This window comes from Microcaecilia unicolor, chromosome 1, assembly GCF_901765095.1.
Source record: "Microcaecilia unicolor chromosome 1, aMicUni1.1, whole genome shotgun sequence".
In the NCBI taxonomy this organism is placed as follows: Eukaryota; Metazoa; Chordata; class Amphibia; order Gymnophiona; family Siphonopidae; genus Microcaecilia; species Microcaecilia unicolor.
The window spans coordinates 605,964,929-605,979,383 of record NC_044031.1 but is presented as its reverse complement, the minus strand read 5'-3'; the positions used below and the strand labels follow the sequence as shown (position 1 = coordinate 605,979,383).

General features: G+C 41.7%; 1 protein-coding gene across 1 annotated transcript in view; it reads left to right on the top strand.

The window, feature by feature from the left end:
- Window positions 1-14,455, top strand: part of LOC115460153 (serine/threonine-protein phosphatase 6 regulatory ankyrin repeat subunit B-like) — a 182,981-nt gene that overhangs the window by 77,327 nt on the left and 91,199 nt on the right. The window contains exons 12-13 of the mRNA XM_030189994.1: window positions 1,695-1,823; window positions 5,378-5,506. Of these exons, the coding sequence (XP_030045854.1) occupies window positions 1,695-1,823; window positions 5,378-5,506 (258 nt within the window). The remainder of the gene's footprint in view (window positions 1-1,694; window positions 1,824-5,377; window positions 5,507-14,455) is intronic.

The window sequence follows — 14,455 nt, the reverse complement described above, 5'->3', positions numbered from 1 at the left end:
AAGTAAAAATGATCTCCTCTGTGATATTAGGTAGCAGCAAACATTTCTGGCTATCAGAGTGACCATGCTGTTAACCAAATATCTGAAAATGTATACAATGAATATTCATGTTGGCCAACATGGAAAGTAGATCTTTATTTTTGCCCCTAGGGACTAGGATACAGAACCTCTGTCTCAGCACATTATGCCTGAAATTCAGATTGACTCCTGCAGTTGGCTCTGAGCCTGGATATTCAATGCCAGGCCTTCTCTGGCGACCGGCATTGAATATCCAGTTTCTGTTTGGCCTGTGTAAGCCTAACCGGCCACGCCAATATTCAGCGCTGGCCAGTTATGTTTAAATTGACGAAAGATATACCTGCTATTTTGGTGGCCAAATATGGCTGCCAAACTTAACTGGTGAAGTGCGGAATATTAGGGAATAGCCAGTTATATCGCGTGATATAACCGGATATCCACTAAACGCTAACTGGCAGTATTCAGCGGGAGATAGCCAGCTTTCTCCCGCTGAATATTGTTGGATAGCCAGCTATGTCCCATTTAACCGGCCAGGAGCTGTTCCTGGACAGTTAAATAGTTTTAAATATTAGGTGGATTGTTTTTTAAGTCGATTTGCCATGCCTTTTGTTGTTATATTAGAAAAAGGGTGGTATACATGAATTAATGTGTAATGGCTGAAGGGAGACATTTATTTAGAGAAGACCCCAGCGTTATGTACCCTCTATATTTGGTTAACAGCATGGTTACTCTGATAGCCAGAAATGTTTGCTGCTACCTAATATCACAGAGGAGATCATTTGTACTAAAATGACCTTGGTAGAAAAATATAGCGTCTATTGTTTGTCTATCACTTTAATATTCCCTTATCCCTAATCTCTTGTTTGTCCTGTTTGTCTGTCCTAATTAGATTGTGTCACCCAGAGGCAGGAGCCTTATTTTGAATAGGTTGGATGTTCAGTCAGTTGGAATGGGGGGGGGGGGGGGGGGGGGGGGGAATAATCAGTTTCCTTAACAGGGTAAAGAAGGGATTCTTTATAGGGGGGTAAGGGGGGAGGGAGGGAGGGAGGGAAAAAACAATCTAATGTGAAAACAGGTTCTGTTGTTATTTGGTACCTACATATATTTAGTAAGCCTGTGTTTAATGAGTGATTTTGCTGAATTTTTAATAAAACAAAAAAAAAAATGATGGAAATAAAGTTACAAAGGTTGGAGGGGAAGGGGGGGGGGAGAAAATGATAAAACAACTTTGACGATAGAAGTTAAGGATCTACTCATATAAGTAAGTGATGTTAGGTAAACTATCATAGGTTGAATCTTGTGTTTATGTATAACATGTTAAATCATCAATAAAAATTGTTGAAATTAAAAAAAAAAAGATTTAGATTATAAGCTCTGTCGAGCAGGGGCTGTCTCTTCATTTTCAGGTGTACAGCGCTGCGTACATCTAGTAGCACTATAGAAATGATGAGTAGTAGTAGTACTATTCCTTCAAAAAAACATAGTGGGCTTTAGCATTTCATTTTCTTTTCTATATTAGCCTCTGCTCTAATATTTTCTAGGGATGGGCATTCGTTTGCAACAATATTGGAGATGCCAGTGACATATGCCATGTCCTTGTACGTTGTTATCAAACAAAAATGACAAGGGAAAGCTAACATTTTCTGGCTGCCCATCCGTAATGTAATATTTTTCAGGCTGGGGAGAGCCCCCTTCACATCGCAGTCCAACACTGCCACTTGCCCGTAGTAGAAGAGATACTCAGCTTTCTGGTCAATGAGAAGAGTCACCTGGAAACTACTGCATGTGTCAATCAACAGAACAAAGTAAGTAGCTGATCAGGAAAGAGGGACACTGTGTTCTGCGTTCTATAATGAAGAGTGTGACAGCGAGACTTGAGCATTTATGTAACAATGTGCATTCCTGGAAATATGCTTGAGTATGAGCATCAAGTCATGTGACTCTGTCATCAGGTTCTAGGGTGGGCCTTAGCAAGTCTTCAGGCATGCTCACTATTGCCCTCAAATCAGAAATATTTGAACATTTTGGGACCGATATTCAGCCGGTGACTGTTGCCTTTGTTATCTTCAGTTTAGGAAAGCCTTAAGACATTTATTTTATTAATTCGTGGTAACTGAGGGGGGTTTGTTTTGGAAATTATTGTATAATTTGGTTTCAACATTGTAATTCCTGATGTTTGTTCAGTTTTTGTCTGTTGTTACCTGCAGCAAACTTTGTGTATTTTGAGAGCTATAATAAGACTGTAGTAATAATAATAACCTGGAAATTCAATGCCTGGCCATGTCCAGGATCCGGGATTGAATTTCCGGGTTTGCGGAGCTGGCTAATGCATAGCTGGTTAACTGCACTTAACCGGCAATGGGTTATCACATAAAGGACTGAATAACCGTTCAAGTGCTGACTCCGCCCCCAGAATGCTCCCAAAAGAGCTGATTTTTAGTTCAGCACTAACTGGCTATTTTCAGCAGTACTAACCAATTAAATACCGCTAAAAATTAGTGGTTAGCCCTGAACAGCAATTTAATCAATGAAAAGCCATTTTGGGCCGGTTAGATCATGTTGAGTATTGACCTGATTTAGTTTGGTTAAAGCCCCTTCTATCCAGACAAAATTACAATATACTTTTCAATTGACTATTTGAGCCATTTATGAAGACTGCAAGTGGGCCTTTTACAAAGGCACGCTAGGGTTTTCAGCGCACACTAAAAATGAATGTGTGCTAATTGCTAGAGGTGTCTATATATTTTTATGACTATCTAAGTAGTGCTATGACATAACTTAATAATAAATCAAAAAACGTGAACTTATCTCTGAACGTTTTTTTTCAATGTGCACATTACATTCTCGCTTCTCATTCCACTCTCCACAGTCGCTCTCTCCGACTGACTGACAGGCTTCCCCTGAAAACGCACAAAGAAATGTACTTGCCTAAAATAAGTGGTTTTTGCTGAGGGCACTCTTTAATAAAAAAGAAGAAAATAGTAAAAACAGCCAGTTTATGTGTAGCAGCAATTAGTCTTGGTTCTAGTTCAATATATATTTCTATGGGCATCTCTAGCGTTTAGCACACGCTAATCATTAGCAAGCACTAAAAATGCTAGGGTGCCTTTGTAAAAGACCTCCCAAGTTTGGATGAGCTGGTGGCATATTTCCAGTTGTTAGAATGCAAAAGTCATTGCTAGACAAATATGCAAGTTTAACGGGCTAATAACTGCTTGTTTTACTTGTTTAACTTATAAATTACTTGTTTACATATGCTGTCTGTTATATTCAATGTTAACCCACTGTCATTTGTTTTTTTCTTTTGTTTTCTTATGTTCGCATTTTCTAATTCAAAATTATAAATAAAGATATAAAAAAAAAAGAATGCAAAAGTCAGTTATAACTGGCAAAAACCATGGGCAGAGAAATGAAATGACTCAGATAAAGCCAGGGAGAGATCCCAGTAGCAGATGGAAGACTTGAATTCAGATGTCTCAGTCACTTCATTTCTCTTTGCTCCTGTTTTTATGAGTTTATAACTAGTTCATGCATTTTATCTGTAGAGCTGCTGGAATCCAGCAGTATGAATGCCTGTGTTGATTTTCATAGTCTTTACTAAAATCGATGTAACTTTTACCTCATGTCTGGCATCAGTGGTTAGTCTCTTCAAGAAAGAGAGTGTAGCTAGAAATAACTTATTACAAACAGAAGGAGGGAGCAGCTTGGTAGAAAATTCCCCATGAGTATAAAAACCTTATCATGCATTTGAATAACTATCTGTGGCTTTCACTAGGGCAGTGCTTCTCAACCCAGTCCTTGAGGCACATCAGGTTTTCAGAATATCCGTAATGAATGTGCATGAGATAGATTTACATACCAAGGAGGCAGTGCATGCATAATCTATCTCATGCATATTCATTGTGGATATACTAAAAACCTGATGGGACTAAGTGTGCCTCAAGGACTGGGTTGAGAAGAACTGCACTGCCCTTCAGGCCTCAAGCCTTATCCATATAGACCCAGAAGTCTACAGAGTAGAGAAGTAGCCTAATGGCTAGTGCAATGGACTCAGATCCTAGGGAAGTGGGTTCAATTCCCATTACAGCTCCTTGTGACCCTGAACAAGTCACTCAAGCCTTCATTGCTCCAGGTACAAAAAACTTAGATTGTGAGCCCACTAGGGACAGTATAAGTACCTGCATATAATGTATACAGTGCTGTGTACATCTGGTAGCACTATATAAATGACTAGAAATAGTAATAGACTTTATACTTTGCTACCTTAGCTGGTATAATAAGGTGAAAGACTGATCCTAGCAGTACTGACAGAAGCTGCTTAAGGATCTGTTCTGTTGGGCTTATGAGGGAACAAGGAACCCTTCTGAGGTGAAAGGAAAGACTTTGCTACACATGCATTCTCCAGCAAAACAACCTGGATTATTTCCATCTACTGGAGGTCATGGAATATCTACTAGTTTGAAGGAAGTTTAACCATCAAATTCAACATGGCTTTAGAGGATCTGAGACAGTTCAGCTGATCCTAATTGTAAATTGCCTGCATCTGAGTCTCAGAGCAGCTAATATCAGAACTGTAAGTGACTATTTAAAGAACTTTGTTGATTAGGGTTGCCACCTAGCTCCAGATTTGCCCGACAAGGTTGATCCAGTCCTGGGCTTACCCCGATGCATTCAGGGACTTGTAGCCTGGCTTTTCTTAGGGAATCCAATGGGGAAATCAGAACCACAAGTCCCTACATGCAATGGGGTAAGGCCAGAGCTGGATCGACCCTGTCAGGTGAATCTGGATCTGGTTGTCAACCCTAGTGTTGATGTCCTGCTACCCATAGTAGTTGGCTTAAAGAAAGGGGAATTGAACTTTCTCTGGGCTTTGAAGTTAAGTGTATCAAGCATCAGAGACAATGTGAATAACTGTTATTGCTGCTTGTTGCCTTTTCTGTGGTGTCTGCTACTGCCACATTGCATTTGTTTGCCTGAAGAGATTTGACTTAAGTAAACAGTTGGTTCAGAGCAACAGCCTTGTGGGTAGACTGACTTACTGACAGTGCTGAGTGTGGTGAAAGAGTAAAACTGCTTTCATCCTCCTGGAGGATTACAGTCCCAGCCTGGTCCCAACCAAATAAATACTGTTTATGTACAAGGGATTACTCATTCCAGGTACAATATGGGCAACTGACTACTACTACAACTCCTTCTTATATAACCATCAGAAATATGCTACCAGGTAATCCAACTCTGTGGTGTCTGCTGGCATGGCTCTGAAGCATTGAAATTTAAAGCATGCTGAAATGTATCTGGATGAAAGGTGCTTTGTTGGTGACATGCCTACATTTGTATTCTGTTTCTTTGCTTCTGGTAGGAAGGAGAGACTCCTTTGCACCTAGCAGCTGCTGTCATGAAAACAATGATCCACTTGGAAGAGGAAGACTCCAAAATCATCAGGATCCTCATGGAGTATGATGCTGACATCTCAATTCCAAGTAAACAGGTACCCAGACACTTTAAACATCAGTTTGTGAGCATATCAGAGCTATCTGCATATAATTATAACATTCAACAAAAGATTTTATAGAGAGAACAAGAAAAGAAAAACAAATACTTTTACAGCAACATCTGCTCTTATGTGACTTGTGTTCTGCTGTGTTAATCAGATGTGGAATTCTGTAGTACACATGTTCTGCCTCTATATTCATGGAGGCAGGGGTGTACTGTTATGTATATTTAATATGAGTATTATTTGTATTCAATTGCACTGTTGTCTATAGTTAGCACTGTGTTTTAGTGCTGCTTTTCCTGTAGTTTGCAGTACCCTGTGATTGACTCCTTGCGACCTTTCCCTATTGGCTGTCTGAGCTTGGGCCAGCCCTCCCTCCCTACCCCTGGGCTGTGTGAGAGAGTCCCAGTCTACCTAGCATGCCTTTGTGATCAGCAGCACTTCTAGGTGCTAATTTCTTCTTAATCTACTGTAATTCCATTTCTTACCACCTCCCCAGTTCATTCCCCCATTTATTTTCCATGAGTTTCTCCCCCTTATTCTCCTTTGAGTGTTACAGCTTTTCCTCTCAGCTGGGCAGAGATTCTGGCCATCTCCTTGCATCTGGGATGGCTAGATACAGACTCTAAGCGCAGAAGGCAGCATTTCTCTTTCTAAGCAACTAAACTCTAAGTTGGATTTTCTTTGCTTATTATGAGTACTACAATAAAGAAAATCTGCTTAAGAATTGAGAGTCTACTGGTAAAGCTTCTACATGGGGATAGTTTAGCTGGCTATTTAACTACACTATACTTTGCCTAGAACAGCACAGTGAAAAATCTTGGACACCTCAGTAAAAATCTCAGGGGGAGTGAAGAATTTGGAATAACTCAGTGGATTCTACTGACAAAGATTTTAGTGGACATCTCAAAGTATCTCATTTGAGGATAACAAAGCACGTTCCAGGTCAAGTGCATATGTTCATGCAGAGTAATTGTAAGCATTGTTCAATGTGAAAGAAAGAGCAGACTTACAAGTACATTGCTTAAAAAGCTTCTAGTATATAACCTCAAGTGAAAATTAAATAATTCTACAGAAGAACTATGCAGTGTGAAAGCCCTAAGCCTCAGCTAATAAAGGTTTGCTAAAGCAAATTGCATTGCTTGAAAGTACTTGTCTCAGTTTGAGGGGTAATCTGGACTGTTAAAGTAAGCCTGATAACACTTGCTGCTGGAGAGTTATATAGAAGGCAGTTTTGGTGTACTCAAGGGAATACTCTCTCTGAAGAAGTTTATGAAAGCTAAAAAAAAATTGCATGGCTTGGAACATTACTTTTTATTAGTGCAAGGCTATGGCAGATTCTGAAATAATTGAACAGGCTGGCACAATGGATACCGAACAAGTCAGTATGGGCAGTGAGAAGGGGTCTGATGGATTCAGAAGGGCATATATGCTTACATATAAAGCCAGACAGATGTATGAAACTGAAGTAAAAATGAAAGGCACAGAAATACAGCCCCTGCAGGAGATAATGAGTCTCAACCTCTGGCACCTCCACATGCAATTCTAGAAAGTCTAGAAATTCCAGATCTCTAAAATTAACATAGAATAAATCATCCCAATCAGTCTGCAACAAGTGCAGCAGCTCTCCAGATCCGAGCCAAGGCCAAGGCTGCCAAATCAAAAGTTATTTATAGTAAACAAGAAGCAGCCATAGAATTTGAGAAATGTAAGGTAGAAGAACAGCATGTCTGCCACTGCATGCAGGAAGGCAACATTAGAAGTAGAAGAGTTAAAAGTCACTATGTAAAACAAGAAGCTGAGGGGAAGAGGGGGTGGTGGTTGGGAGGAGAGGATAGGGGTGGGCAGACTTATACGGTCTGTACCAGAGCCGGTGATGGGAGGCGGGACTGGTGGCTGGGAGGCGGGAAATACTGCTGGGCAGACTTATATGGTCTGTGCCCTGAAAAGGACAGGTACAAATTCAAGGTAAGGTATACACATATGAGTTTGTCATGGGCAGACTGGATGGACCATGCAGGTCTTTATCTGCCGTCATCTACTATGTTACTATGTATATGTTACTAAGAAGGCAGAGTTAGACATTGTCTTGAAGCTGCTTTAGCAAAAAAAAAAAAAGAAACAGCCACCATAAAGGCCAAAGCCACAGCCCTGGAACATGGTATAAGGCAGGATGATGGGGAGAGCCAGCTAAGCCACATTATTGAAGAAGATTCTGCCCAGTGAACAGCAGCATATGTGAAAGTTCATACCTAGCTCAAAAAAGCATACAGTCACAGTCTCACTCAGATGAGTTATTAGATTCTAAGCAAGCATGTTCCTCTTCACCAAAGTCTAATTCACCTGAAAGAACCAAGGCTAAGGCTAAGCATGTTACAGAGGCAAGCTATCACCACAGTGATCCACATGATCATATGTAAATGGGTGCACTACTATTGGCTCTCACTCCAGGAAAGTGCACCAAGGGAAATGCTTCATTTCAGCCACAGACTGTGGCACTACCCAGGAACTGGGCAGAGGTAAAAGTTGAGCAGTTACAGCCAGAAAAACATCCTATGATTAAGCAAGAGCCACCTGAGCAGCCACACTTCATGCCTGACTTCAGACAAACCACAGCACACAGCCAGCCACAGGTATCTGCTCCATTGTGCTAGAGACGTCAGAGAGAGAGAGAGAGAGAGAGAAGATCTAGCAACATACATGGCTCGCAAAAAGATGGTGATGATTTAGGGTGGGCTTCATAATTGTCATTGTATCCAGTTAGATTTCCATCTTCTATACTTTTCAGGGTGGTCACTCAACTGAGTAAGCCTAATAAAGAAATGACCCTGATAATAAAATGGCTGGGAACAGAGTCAGCCGAGTGCATGCAGGGTTTACCAGATGCATGTTTGCATGACCCCTCCAGAGGATTGAAAGAAATGTGGGAGAGACTTGACCAGTGCTATGGCAGCCCAGAAACTAGCCAACAGGCATTGATGAAGAGAATAAGAGGTTTCTCAAAGGTCACAAATAAAGATAATAACAAGTTACAGTGATTGAGAGACTTTCTCCAGGAATTGGAAGCACTCAGAGCTGATCTGAAACATCCTGGCTTGTACTACTTGGAATCAGCATGGGGCATAAATGATATTATATCAAAGCTGCCATATGACATAAGAGAAAAATGGTCATCAGTAGGCACCAAATATAAAGAGGACTACCAAGAGAGGTTTCCTCCCTTCACAGGCTTTGTGAAGTACATCCAAGATTTGGGAAAGAGGAGAAATGATCCCAGCTTTATGTTTGATATCTGAAGCAGTCAAGACAAGCTACTTCCAGAGTGAAAGGCCAATCAAAAAAGTATGGCAATACCAAAAAGCCTATAGCTACATATGACAGATGTGTCATCCACAGCAATCACACCATTCAATCTCAACAGACAGTGTCCTAGACATAAGAAACCTCATCCTCTAAAGAAATGTAGAGGGTTTAGGAAGAAACCCTTAAGAGAATGTAAAAAATCTGCTACAAATGTTATTCTTCATCCAAGTACATGGCTAAAGTGTATGGAGTGCAATAGTGACCAGCATGTCAGCACCTTACACCCTGACAAAAGTAAGCCTACTTCTATTAGAACCCCAGCCTCAGAGTCCAGCCACAGGGGAGAGAAGGAGGTAGAGTAAGTGTCACCACTGAACATTATTCCAAACTGTACACAGGTGTGTGAAGGAGGCTGCAGAGGATGGTCATGCACCAAGATATATGTATCTAATGTACATCCAAAAAAGAAACCAGAAAGGACAGTAAAGATGTGTGTCATCATAGATGAGCAGAATAGCCAGTCCCTGGCAAGGACAGAGTTCTTTGACCTATATGACATCCAAGGAGCTCGTTATCCTTACCTCCTCAAGACCTATTCAGGGATGAGAAGGAGGATGAGGAGAAGAGCAAGTAGATATGTGATAGAAGTGATGGATGATAGCAACATGACCCATCTACTGCCTCTTATTGAATGTAATCAGATAACTGAGAACTGAGAAGAAATTCCCACACCAGAGGTTGTGCAACATCATCGCCATCTCCAACCTATAGTGAAGTATCTGCAGCCTTTGGACCCAAATGCCAAGGTCTTATTCTTGTTGGGAAGAGATTCACCAACATTAATCAGAGTTCATGGATCATGTGCAGGTCCCCTGCGTGCCCCATATGCTACTGACCTGCCTTAGGATGGGAGATAGTAAGTGACATCTGCCGTAACAAACTGAGGAGACCAAGTATAGATGTCTACAAAGCATGTGTCTTAGAAAATGGGCGCATCACCTTGTTCATGTCTTGTCATAACCATCTGCATGTGAAGGTGGTTTACAGCCGGGAAGAACCAGACCCTGGCTCCACTATCTGTCAGGATACCTCTCCACCACATTTAGGAGATCATCTAAGGAACTCAGTGTTCCAAGTCACCAAGAATGATGATAAACCAACTCTTTCAGTAGAAGACAGAGAGTTCTTGAGAATTATAGATACGTAATTCTATAAGGATGAGTCCAATAGCTGGGTGGCTCCACTACCATTCTGGACACTCAGAACATGACTACTAAATAACAGAGAGAACATGCTCTCTCGTCTCACTTCATTACAACAGACTCTGAGAAAGGGGATGGGATGACTTCCCTATGAGGAAAGGCTAAAGCAGCTACAGCTCTTCAGCTTGGAGAAAAGGCAGCTGAGGGGAGATATGATAGAGGTCTATAAAATAATGAGTGGAGTTGAACGGGTAGATGTGAAGCGTCTTTTTACGCTTTCCAAAAATACTAGGACTAGGGGGAATGCGATGAAGCTACAATGTAGTAAATTTAAAACAAATTGGAGAAACTGTTTCCTTCACTCAACATGTAATTAAACTCTGGAATTTGTTGCCAGAGAATGTGGTAAAGGCGGTTAGCTTAGCGGAGTTTAAAAAAGGTTTGGACGGCTTCCTAAAGGAAAAGTCGATAGACCATTATTAAATGGACTTGGGGAAAATCCACTATTTCTGGGATAAGCAGTATAAAATGTTTTATACTTTTTTGGGATCTTGCCAGGTGTTTGTGACCTGGATTGGATACTGTTGGAAACAGGATGCTGGGCTTGATGGACCTTTGGTTTTTCCCAGTATGGCAATACCTATGTACTTATAAGGAAACTAGAGAGAAAACAGCACTTTACAACATTCATACAGAACTTGCTGGATAACGGCTATGAAACGCCAGCTCCACCATTAAAAGACACAAAGACCAGGCCAGATCAGGATTGTGTTTGATTCCAGTGCTCAGTTTCATGGAATTTCACTCAACAATGTGCTGCTTTCTCGGCCTGACATGATTAACAGCCTATTAGGAGTCTTGATTCACTTCAGAAAGGACCCTATTGCCATAACAGTAGATATCCAGCAAATGTTCTATTGCTTTGTCGTACACCCAGACAGGGCCGGTCCTAGGGTCTCTGGCGCCCCCCTGCAGACTATGATTTGGCACCCGCGCGCCCCCACCCCCCCCAGCATCTCCTTTCTCTCTTCTCCCACCCTGCCCCTGTCCAGCGATTCTCCTTTGCCCCCACCCCCCGCCGCCCTTGGTGCTTTAAATCTTTAATTTACCTCCGTTCCAGCAGCCACGTCATTTGAAAGCCTTGCCCCGTCTCTAGCCTTCCCTCCCTTTGTGAGTTCGTTCTGCAGTCCCGCCCTCGAGGAAATGACGCCAGAAGGCGGGACTGTGGAACAAACTCACGAAGGGAGGGAAAGCTAGAGACGGGGCAGGGCTTTCAAATGATGCAGCTGCTGGAACGGAGGTAAATTAAAGATTTAAAGCACCAAGGGCGGCGCAGCACCGCAGCAGCGCCCTTGAAGGCAGGCGCCCCCCTGCGGCGCTTAGCCCCCCTTACCTGGTTTGACCGGCCCCGCACCCAGACTATAGAAATGACTTAAGATTCATGTTGTACCATGACAATAACATCAACCAGGAAATTGTACAATACAGAATGAGAGTTCATATCTTTGATAACAGTCCATCACCTGCAGTAGCAACCTATAGGCTTAGGACATCCCAAGAAGGTGAAAGAGAATATGGCACAGATGCCAGATGCTTCACTGAAAGAGACTTTTATGTTGATGGTTTGAAGTCCTCACCTACTGAAGGAGAAGCCATTGACTTGTTAAAGAGAACACAAGCAGTGCCAGTCTGAGACTTTATAAAATTGCCTCCAACAGTCCAGAGGTAATGAAAGCATTTCCTGCAGAGGATTATGACAAGGAAGATCCTTACTGAGAGAGCTTTTCCAAAGTACTGATGAGTGGGATTCCCATTGTTATAAGAAATGCGACAAGAATATAAGAGATAGAAAGGTTCTCTAAAGACTCTTGAACAACTGTACATCCCATGCACTTACATTCCTGCCTGTCACAAAGAGATTGCATCCTTACTTCATCAACCAGCTGATGAAAGACACCAACCACTGACACAAACCACCAAGGATACAGAACTGCAGATCATCATGACAATTTGGCACCACCTGGGAACTTCAATACAAGACCTGGAAGACAAGGAACTTAATCAGCAGGGCCATCACTGAGCCAGTGATCTACACCACAAAGAGTTAAGGACACCATGGACCATTTTCCAAGCAAGAGACTCAAAGACTTTTCTCTCTCTTTTGTGTTGTTTGTGTTGTCTGTCTCTTGTTTCAGCTCCTTTGAGACTGCAAGAGAAAAGTCACCAGAGCAACAGTGAACCGGAGACAAGCAAGAAGTTGCAAAGTCTAAGATCCAGATTTAAATGAGCTTTTGCGTGCTTATGTTTATACTGTGGAAGTTAAATAGTAGTATCTACTGATACCAGGCAGGGAGTGTTTTGACCCATATTCATGAGGCAAGAGTGTATTGTTATGTACATTTAATATGAGTATTATCTGTATTAAATTGAATGCTGTCTATAGTCAACACTGTGTTTTAGGGCTGTTTTTCCTATAGTTTGCAGTATCCTGTGATTAACTCCTTGTGACCTTTCCCTATTGGCTCTCTGATCTTGGGTCAGCCGTCTCTCTCTGTACCTCTGGGTTGTGTGAGAACCTTTGCGATCAGCAGCTGTTCTAGGGGTTTATCCCTCCTTAATCTACTGTAATTCCATCAAGTTTTTCACCACCTCCTCAAGTCACTTCCTGTTTATTTTCCCTGAGTTTCTCCCCCTTGTTCTCCTTTGAGTGTTACACATTTTTCTCTCATTCTGGCCATCTCTTTGCTTCTGTGGTGGCTAGATACATTATGTGCAGAAGGCAGCAATTCTCTTCTAAGCAACTGAACTGTAGTTTGGATTTTTTTTTTTTTTTTTTGCTAATTAGTAAATTCCCCTGAAGCTCTGGAAACTCTGGAACTCATTGCCAGAGGATATAGTAACACAGTTAGTGTATCTAGGTTTAAAAAAAAATGTTTGGACGAGTTCCTGAAGACAAATCATAATCTACTATTAAGATAGACATGGGGAAACCACTACTTATCCCTGGAATTGGTAGCACGGAATCCCTCTACTCTTTGGGATTCTGTGACCTGGATTGGTCACTGTTGGAAGCGGGATATCAGGCTAGATGGACTATTGGTCTGACCCAGTATGGCTGTTCTTAATTCATATGACTTTAGACTGATAACCCCAGTGACTGAGGAATTCCTGCACCTCTCCCTGTAGCCAAAATTGTAATGAATTCCCCTGAAGCACTGAGTCAATCCTCAGTAAACAATCTCACCATTAAACTTTACAGCAATGAGTTTGAAAATGAGACTGAATCTCTCTTCTATTGGAGTGGCAGCCTCTCTACAAGAATAAGTGACTTGGTTGAGGATGTTGCAACTACCTGTTTATCCTGTACTTGATCTGGGGATAAAAAGACAGTTTCAGCCTCTTGGTTACTCCTCTCACCCCATTTTGCAGGGATTGAGCTCACCACTTAACTCCATATATCTCTCTTCTTTGTGTTTATTTTAAAAATTGTGCTCTGTAAACGCAGAGCAGGCAATGACTCCAAAAAGTGTTACAATGCATAAAAACCCTTCACCAGATGTTGAGTGTGCAGGAGTAAAGCATTGTTTCAAAAGTGATTTAAAACACTGGGAGTGCAGAGGGTAAGAATTTGACCTCAGAAGTCTGCGAGCGAAAGACAATTCTTACAACACAAACAGCAGATCAAAGTCATGCACCCAGCACAAGAGCACATCTACAGTGCAAACCATCTCTTCATATGTCCTGCTCAAGATATCATCAAGAAGAAAAACAAGTTATAATATACTTGTAAGAAGATAATAAGATCCTTCTACCAGCAGAGGCTTAACAAGCTCTGCCTGCATTGAGTAATAGTGGTTGGATTATATTATCATGACACTATACCGGGGGGTGGGCAGCCTTTATACACAGAGGTCTGCATGAATGTCAGTACTATTCCTAGTGGGCTACAAACAGAAAATTAACAAATGTGCCATATAATTCACTGCCAACAAAACTCAATGTGTTGACTGAATGAGCATAAATTACAGAATGGTCTGTTACTGTATACTCTGTTTTTCCAAACAGTTGCTAACACTGTCAAACAAGTCTTATCCTATTGTTATATCCTTCAATGGTTCCACTTACAGCAAAGCTCTGGTTAATAATATTTGTGTAGGCCCCCCTTTCAGACCCCCCCCCTCCACCCACCCGCCCGTACCTTAAAATCATCTCCCTCCGTCTTTGCCTGGGCAGTGACAGCGGCAGTCATAGGCTCTCTGTGGCCTGCACTGGGACTTTCTCTGTGAACCTTCCTACCCCTTCTGATGCAATTCAATAATTGGCTGAGTCAACATTCAATTATTGACTATAATTGACCTTAATAGGTGCTAATTGATGCCAATTAGCTGTTACACAGACATCTCTATTCTATAAGTTGCACACTCAAATTCCAAAGCTT